The sequence below is a fragment of the Castor canadensis genome, chromosome 1 (assembly GCF_047511655.1).
Source record: "Castor canadensis chromosome 1, mCasCan1.hap1v2, whole genome shotgun sequence".
Classification (NCBI taxonomy): domain Eukaryota; kingdom Metazoa; phylum Chordata; class Mammalia; order Rodentia; family Castoridae; genus Castor; species Castor canadensis.
The window spans coordinates 134,835,340-134,845,067 of NC_133386.1; the positions used below are offsets into that span (position 1 = coordinate 134,835,340).

The 9,728-nt window shown below is 33.2% G+C and overlaps 1 protein-coding gene across 1 annotated transcript; it reads right to left on the bottom strand.

The window, feature by feature from the left end:
* Window positions 1–366: 366 nt before the first annotated feature.
* On the bottom strand, window positions 367–1,314 carry LOC141423182 (olfactory receptor 8H1-like). Its single transcript, XM_074072601.1, has one exon. The coding sequence runs from the start codon at window positions 1,312–1,314 to the stop codon at window positions 367–369; it is 948 nt and encodes a 315-aa protein (XP_073928702.1).
* Between the last annotated feature and the right edge of the window lie 8,414 nt (window positions 1,315–9,728).

Genomic DNA, 9,728 nt, shown 5'->3' on the forward strand with positions numbered 1-9,728 from the left:
ACTTTAAAGAGAATGACTTCTGAAATGTATCATTGTCTAAAATGGATATGATTTTTAATTTAAAAATGTAAAATTGGAATATATTAGGAATTTTACAGGTTATACTGCTAAGAATCAGGTCATATTTTCTTATTGTGAATGTGATTTTCCATTAAAAATCTCATACAATTAGCCAATAGATTTACACATACCTTATGACTGCAATCACAGCATGGAAACTTAAATACATCCTCCTGCATAAGTCCAAAACCATGTTTGAATAAATATATGTCAGCTCCACAGAAATATAAACATGAAGCAAATCAATTCTTTTTATACACCATGTCCAACAGAAAACAAAGAAAAAATGAGTTGAAATGCTTAATGTTATTGTTTTCTTAATACCTTGGAGCCACCTCTCTTCTGCATGACTCTATTGAAAGCATTTTTCACTTCTTTGTTTCTAAGACTATAAATAAGGGGATTCAGCATAGGGATCACAATGGTGTAAAAAACAGAAGCCACTTGATCCTTTCCCAAAGAGTAGGACTTAGTTGGTTTTAAGTATGTAACGATCATGGTGCTATAAAAGATAATGACTCCCAGGAGATGGGATGCACACGTAGAGAAGGCTTTCTGCTTTCCTAATGTGGAATCAATTTTCAAAATAGTACAGAAAATGGACATATAAGACAAATATATTGTGATAAGTGACACCATTAAGGTAGAACCTGCAAAAATGAATGCCATAATTTCAGTGTAAAATGTATCCTCACAGGACAGGGCTAAAATTGGGGATGTGTCACAGAAAAAGTGATGTATTACAATGGACTTGCAGAAATGTAATCTACTCATGCAAATCATGTTGACCGAGGAATCCACAAAACCTATCATATAGGTTCCAGTGAGGAGGGAAGAGCACAGCCTTGAGGACATAATAACTGGATACTGTAGAGGATTACAGATGGCTACATAGCGATCATAGGCCATGGATGAAAGAAGAAAACATTCAGCACCACCAAACAGGATAAAAAAGTACATCTGTGTGAAGCAGCCTGTGAATGAAATGCTCTTCTTGGAAGTCACTAAGTTCCCTAAGGTTTTAGGCGTGATGACATTTGAGTAACAGAGGTCAAGAAATGACAGGTGACGGAGAAAAAAGTACATAGGAGTGTGAAGCTGTACATCCAGGTGAATGATCATTATCATCCCTACGTTCCCCAGCACAGTGACCAGGTATATCAGGAGAAAGAGCACAGAGAGCACCAGCTGGATCTCTTCTGAGTCTGTCAGACCCGTCAGGATGAAATCAGGCACAGGCGTGTCATTCCACATTGCTCAGTGTTTTGTTCTATACAGGTTAGAAATCAAAGTTTATGCTTAGCTGAAATGATTCTAAAGTGGATTTTATTTTAATTGGCTTCCCTGTATTTTTATAAGTCTCTTAAGTAGTCTCCTAATTAATACTAAACTTATGAACTATCACTGAAATAATTGATTTTCATCATTAGAATTTACTTGAAGGGCAGAATGAAGATGATCCATGCATTCCCCAAAGGTGAAAATTAGCCAGGGAGACACTTCTCCTTCCCAGGAAATATCTGTTTGTATCAGAGAGACACCTTCATCCTCAGGCGGTAAAACAAAAAGTTATAAAATCCAGTTGCCAACCTGACCCACGGGACCATGGCTTTCCGGGTCCCAGGGCATGCCCCCATGCAGCCTTTCCTTTCTCTTTTCTCCAAATAAACATCTTTGACCTTGATGCTCCAATCTGCCCTTGATTTCTATCTCAGAGAGGACTAAGAACCCTCATTACCCAGAAGTTCCTGCATATCATCTGTGTATCATACTTGAAACTATTCTAATTTCTTTCCATTAACATATTTAATATACATTCAATATTATACCATTGGTTCTATGTCATCCAGATATTTTAAGGTAAGTCCAAAATAACATGCCTAAAGTCAGTACCAATGAATGATGACTCTATGATTTTATTTTATAATTTTGATTTCAAAGAGCATAATAGTGTAACCCTTTTCATAATGAGTTCAGGAAACTGAACAAAATGCCAGATATATAATGGACAATGATAGAAAACATCTTTAATGTATCATTTATTGTTTTGCTCTTAATATTCACAAACTCTAAGAAAATTTTATGGTTGTGTTTTCTTAGTGAATATTATGAATATAGATCACATAAAAGCATTTGCATCTAGGAGATGAAATGTCTTCCTAACTTGATAATCTGGAAACAACTTTCTTCCAGAATTGTTTTCAAAATATTCACATTTATTTTAGAACCTTAGTCTACATTGCTTTTTCCAAAATGATGCCAATACACAAGGTAAAGCCCAAATAATACATGCATAAATATTCTTCTAATAAAGATCCTCCATCATTTTATCTGATATAAAACATTTCAGTTTTAAGAATACTTACTGTGAGACAAACTTAGTGGAAAAATCCTTCTTGTAATATCGTAGGTCCCAAAATTTATCAACCCAACTTTTCTTCACATGTAGAATGTGAAATCTACTTGAGGTGAAAAAATCTGTAATGTAGCACTGGTGGTCCTTGACATAGTTATCTTTAAATTTTTGTGCAGTCATATCAGCCTTGATGTCTTCTTTAGTTTTCTTAAAGAAATATTTACCAGGAATGTATTTTTCAGGAGAATTCCAAGATGCTAGAGCTACTATGAATATATGCAGAGCAATGTGTGCTGCGCTTCTTAGTCTGATAAGTCCAGAGTGCCTTGTTCAGTGGACATGGGGATGATGCAACAATTTGCCACCTCAGGGACCAATTTCCAATGAAAATTACTTGGCATGTTTTCAAAATTTTAATGACTAAGTAAGCAAAACTTTTGCGTTTTCACATAGAAGCTTCACAATGAAGAAAATGGTGAACAGATCTCTGCTTGGTGTACTAATTTATTAAGATATTTTAAAATTTACTCATAATATTTACATAAATGTTTGAAGCATAAGATTTACATAGCATGGTTAATAAATTAAGAAAAATTTTACTGGTGTGCAAACGAGGAATTTTTCAGAAAATGCTTAAAGTTGTATGACTAACACTATCAAGGATGAAATATTTTATATTTAATATTGAAATGTATGTTTCTATCATTAGAAAAATGTGTTGTTTAGAAACAATAAAAGAACCAAAATTCAAAGAATTGAATGAAAGCAATTTGAAACTGTTAATATATTAACATGATTTCCCTTTCCACATAATACTTATTTGAACACATACATATAAATTTGCATAATTATTACTAAATTATTTATTCAGTTTCATGCCCATTTTCCAGCTAAAATTCATATAATAAACCATCATTTGTGCTATGTTGACCTTTCATAAACCCCACTATTTTATCTGCTTTGCGTTTGCTGATGTCCCATCATTCAGTAAGTGAACTGAGTGTTCAGCAGGTGATAAACACACCTTTTGAGGCATCATAGAAATGTGCAGATTCTCTGTACTGGTTTCATATTGTCACCTATTTTCTGTATGCCAAAAATAAACAGTGGGCTTTCATATCTTATTGCCCTTTTTTAAGTTTAATAAAAGATAATCAACTACTCAGGATGTAGAGATCATGAGGATCTTGGTTCGAGCCCAGGCCAGGCAAAAGTTTGTGCGACCCCCATGTCAACCTAAAGCTGTGAGTGGTGGCACAGTCCTGCTATTCCAGATGCTGCAAAAAGTGTAAATGGAAGGAAGGCAGTCCAGGCCAACCCTGGAAAAGTCCAGCCTATTTGATGCATTGAAAGAACCTTTATAAATGCTACAATATACCCCTACCCAGGAGAAAATAAAATACCAAAAAGTGAGACACTGCCTCAAATATCACCAGAGCAAAAGGCTTAATGGAGTGGATGAAGAGGTAGAGCACCTACCTAGCCAGTGTCAAGCCCTATGTCTAATCTCTGTGTAGCCAAAAAGAAAAAAATTAAGAACAGCAAAAGAAAAATCAGCCCTACCACTGGGGAATATTTTCATTTAATTCAGGGGTCAGCAGTCATCTTCCTATGTGTGTAATCAAGCTGTTTTTTGTTCAAATAACAGTTCACAGTATCTGTGGCTGGTGTATAACTCAGTCATAGAGCACTTGCCTGGCATATGCAATGCCCTGGGTTTGTTCCTCCACATTAAGAAAGAAAGGAAGGGAGGAAGAAGGAAAGAAGTGAGGAAGGGAGGAAGGGAAGAGGGAGGAAGGGAGGAAGTGAGGAGGAAGGAAACCCTTTTTCTTAGCACTTATGACTTTATACTTTTTATTAGTTTTTGAATTCTATTTAGACATTCCACTTAACTGAAACTACAATTTATTTGCCTCCCCTCATAATTTTATCAGCAAGGACATAAAATTTACCTAGAAAATATAATTTACTAAAGAAAATATTTACAAAGTACAGGATGAGTCAATGAATTAGTTACATTTCTTACATGCTTAGGTTATTCAATGTGCTTAAAATTTTTAATGAGGTTAGATGGATTCTTTTCTGTTCATTCAATGTACTTTTTGTTTTCTATTTTTATCTAATAAATGTGCTAATTAATTAATAATGTATTTTGGTGGGACTTTGGTTTGAACTCTGGGTTTTACAGTTGCAAACAGCTTCTCTACTTCATAAGCCATAGATGCAGTCCTCAACATACTTTTACCTAAAGTTCTCAGTTTTTGAAGCTCATTAGTCACTCACATAACAAGTCAACTCTTTTACCCACTGCTACCAGTTCTGCTTATAATCATTTTGGAATCTTCGCTGAAGCTTCAGACAGGTAATGTTGGGGGTTAGGAATATAATGCATCATAGTCTGTAACCTTGGTATGCTGATTATGTTGAAATTAAAGGCCTCAGAGAAAAAATCTATTTGATCATTTCCAACCCTCATTTCTTCCATTCTTGTCCCCCCACATCAGGAAAGAGATTGAAATTTCTCTTCCCCAAATGGGGACATCAAAATGAGGGGATTTTGTTCCCAAACTAAATCATAAAACAAAGAGACATCTCTCTGAACTTCTACATTTTCTGTGTTACAAGCTGACCATTAATGAATTCTCTGGCACAACTTATTTGAAAGTATATAACTTGACACTCATGTCAGATAAGTCCAGACTTACACAAAAAGAAAGAGTGAATAAAAAGAAGGAGGAGTAAGAAGAGGAATGGAAGGAGAGAGAGAAAAGAAGGATGAAAGAAAGAACAATAAGAACAACTATGCAAGGAAGTCAAGAAGAACCTGACAGACAGGCCTTGTGAAATCCTTCTCCTTCAATCTGTTATCTGTAGATCATAACCTTTTGTTAAATCACATAGTTACAGAATTGGCCTTTCTTCATGAAACATAAAAATAAAAAATAGGCAACATTCCCTGGGTCATTAGGTTTTCATGCTTGCAGGAACTTGTGTAACATAAAACAGGTAAACTGATTTTATAAGTTGTACTTCTATTCCTATCTTTAAACCTTAGGCACATGGAGGAAAAGTAACTACCTTATGGTAATTATAATTTACACATACACGAAACTTTTTAGACACAGAACAATTATATAAATTCTTTACATGTATTATTTCATGTGATCTTTATAACAACCCCAAGAAAGGTTTTTCTATTCTCTTTTTATCACAGATGAGGTAAACATGTATAAAAATTTAACTAATTTACTCAATTGTCCACAGTGTTAAGAATGTCATCAACCCTCAAATGTAAGCAGTTTGGGTACACAGTTTCCCCCTGTCAGCTTGTTGCACATGGGATGCAATGAGTCACTGACCTCACTTAACAGTTTTTTTCTCATTTTCTAGACAAAAAGTTATGAAATACTGAAAGTCTTCATTTAGTCAGTGGCAGAAATAAAAGACAGGAATGCATTAAAATCTTTTGGAGCAGTACCTTCACTGGATATTATAATTCATAGCATTCATTAGATGCATAGTTTGTACTTTCTGAGCTTGTGTGATCAACACTAAAAAGGGAAAGAAAAATGATACAAGGCAGGAAGCATGGATAAAGTAGATGAAATAAGATGAATATGATCAAAGTACATTAAATGTACATATGAAAATAGCATAAAGAAATGCATTAAAAACTGTCAAATGGAGGAAATAGGGATGAGTTTAAGTAAAGTATAAGAGATCAAACACAATACATCCACCTATGGAAATACGACAATGAAATCCCTTATGCAATAATTTTTAAATGAAGCAAAGAAATCATTTAGTGGAAAAATAGCACAGAGCATGAGATTAGTTAGCTCTGTACTTATTTTCAGGTTCCATTACATTTCAAGGTGCAGAAAAGAGATATTTCACTGTTAGCAAATGGAATTCTCCATGCAGGAGATTTTAATGAAACCATAGCAATGGATAAGACCTAAAAATTTTAGAGCATGCATTTCCACACAGGATATAAAAACTGCAAACAATCTTAACCTGATATTATTTTTTTAAGAAATCCATAAAATCTAAAGCCGAATCCAGTGCTGAACTTGCATACATCCAAATGATCTGGAATTCAAGGAAATAGAAGAGTCCTCAAAAAGGAAACAGAGCATTTGAAATCATTCAGTTTAGAAAATAGACAAATGGTGAGAGAATGTGTGGCTGTCATGAATGCATATAGGAAAACTCAGCTACATTTTAGATAATCATTAGAATCAACAATGAATATTTGAAAAAAGCAGACTACTGAAATGAAAGAGTGAACATTTTTTTTCTCAAAGTTTTTTCTGCCAGGCCAAAAAATGTTTATGAGAATGAATAATAAAAAACTTGTGCAAATACACAAGTTCTTGATAGTTTTTAAATAAAGCCATTGATAAATCCTTGAAAATATTCTTGTGCAGATGGTAAACAACATGCATGAATATGCCAAAAATATCATGAAGTCTACAAAAATGTGCATTCCAATACTGGAAATAAATAGGAATACACATAAACACGTTCACAAACCAGAGACAAAGAAAACTTCCAGTAGATTCATCAGTAGAGAAAATGCACATTAGGAAAGAATAAGTGAACTTGAAAGTAAACTGATAGGTATAAATCAAACCTAATGATAGAGAGGCAGTGCTAATAAAAAAGTGAAAGTGCATTGCAACCATATCCAACCATGTAATATACAAAGCAGGAATAATGAAAGATAAATATTTGAAGATATATTGGTCACTCTTTGTCTAAAAATAAGAAATCAATCAAAACATTTGTCTGAAAATATGAGAGGGCATCAGCAAGGACAAATATGAAATGTAAACAATAACTTCAGATCATGTTGTCAGGTGAAATAAGGCAGATTTTGGCAAGTCATATGTATTTGTCTATGAGTGGAATCTTGAAAAACAAGATAGTCTGAAAGTAGGAAGAAAATTATTGGAGAATAGTATGTTTATGAAGGTGAGGGTAACAAAAGATAATTGATGGCAGAAATGAACAAAACATATGCATGTAGTAAAATATCACAATTAAATTGATTCTTCTGTAGAATTAATATATTTATAAAAATTTGCATGTGTAAATTGTTTATGTACTATATCAAGTTCATATATAATAAAATCACTTGCACTATTTATAATAAAAGAGCATGACATAGTAGCATGTAACTGTATTTCCAGCCACTCAGGAGGTGGTGATGGGGTTAATTTCTTGATCCCAAGAATTTGATACAGACCTGGATAACATAGCAGCACCCCATCTCAGAAATAAAAAGTTAAGATATAATAAAAGTTTATCATGAGACCGGAAAAAATTCACCTCAACTCAGAAATCTCAATACCGATAAGGAAAATAAGGGGAAAAATGTAAAGGCATTTAGAAGAAAATACATATCACATACAAAAGAAAATGGTATAAGGATTATAGCAGGTGCAGTGAAAAATTACACATACATTTAATTATTGGTGGTTAATATTTACAGTTGTGAAAGATAATTATTAACACAGATTAATACCCATTTATATATCTAAAATATCTTTGCGAATCACCAAGACAGGATAAAGGCTTTGTCAGGAAAATTAACTAAACCAAAAAAAAAAAAAAACCACACAATCATGCACACACAAATTTATACTAAGGCAACTTATAAAAATCATGTCTGTGCCTCAATTACTTTCCAATCAAAGGGAGTTTGATAGCAGATGGAAATATAGGTCTATGCAAAGAAAGAAGGAGTAGCAAAAATTTGAAAATGAAGATGAATATAACAAATTAAAGAATTTTTAATTAACATTTCTATTATAAATTACTAAAGAATATTAAATAAATAATGAATGTATAATAAACAGTAAATGATTGACATATTTGGGGGTCAATGTACACTAAAATTAAAAGTTATAACAAGTATAGCACATATATTTGAAGAGTGGAATTGAGTCTACACCACCTTAAGTGTCTTATATTACAAGTTACATTCTTTAGGTACACTATAATATATTAAACTTACATTTTATAAAGCAAGAACACAAAAGAGAAGCATATGCAAAAGTTATCAATACCAATAATGAAACAAGGGATGCAACTATGGTCCTCACAAATATTATAATAATATATATTATAACAATCTTTTGCAAATAAATTTGTAATTGTCATCTAAACGGGGTAACCTGAGTTCTTTCTTTTCCTACTTATGTCACTAAATTTCTCTTTCTTCCCTTATTGCTCTAGGTAAGTACTCAAGCACTACATTGAAAGTATCTGGAAATTTATTAATACTTTTTTCATATTCCTTATTCATAGGAAATGATTTTCATGTTTTCTGCATGTTGTACAAATTAGCTATAATTGTGTCATAGAGAAACTGTATTTGGTTTAGGTGTGCTCCTTCTGATACTGATTTTCTCAGGGCTTAATCTTGCATGCTACTGATTTTGTCAAAATCTTTTTCCACATCTATTGAGATAACCATGTGATCTATATCCTTTGTCCCATTTATGTACAGTAATATCATTGTTGATTTTATATACTAAAACATCCTGGAAATCCAAGAATGCAGCAAATTAAATCATGATTTAAGATCACTCTAATGGTTTGTTGAATTCTTTTTGCAAAACATTTTTTGAGTATTTTTGCATCTAGATTCAATAGGGAAATTGGTCGCTTTTTGTTGCAGTCATGATAATTGTGGTAGCTGTGTTCTTCTTCACTTTTGGTATTAGGGTAATATTGGCTTCATAGAAAGAGTTAGGAAGTTCAGAGTTTCAGGTCTGATATTTAGGTCCTTGGTCCACTTTGAGCTGATACTGGTACAGAGTGATAGACATGCATATAGTTTCAGTTTTTTGTAGACTGCTACCCACTTTTCCCAGCAACATTTGTTGAAGAGGCTGTCTTTTCTCCATCTTATGTTTTTGGCACTTTTGTCAAAAATGAGGTGGGTATAGTTTTGTGGATTCATATCTGGATCTTATATTCTGTTCCACTGGTCTTCATGTCTGTTTTTATGCCAGTACCATGCTGTTTTTATTACTATTGCTTTGTACTATAGTTTGAAATCGGTATTGTAATACCTCCAGCATTGCTTTTTTTTGCTGAGTATTTCCTGGGCTATTCACAGTCTCTTGTGTTTCCAAATGAACTTTAGAGTAGATTTTTCAATCTCTGTGATAAAAGTCTTGGGATTTTGATGAGAATTGAATTAAACATGTAGATTGTTTTTGGTAGGATAGCCATTTTTACTATGTTGAATCTACCGATCCATGACCAAATATCATATGTTCTCCCTCACATGCGGACT

Bases quoted from the DNA above. Each gene is read 5' to 3' on its own strand.
- LOC141423182 (XM_074072601.1), bottom strand. From the start codon at position 1,314: ATGTGGAATGACACGCCTGTGCCTGATTTCATCCTGACGGGTCTGACA.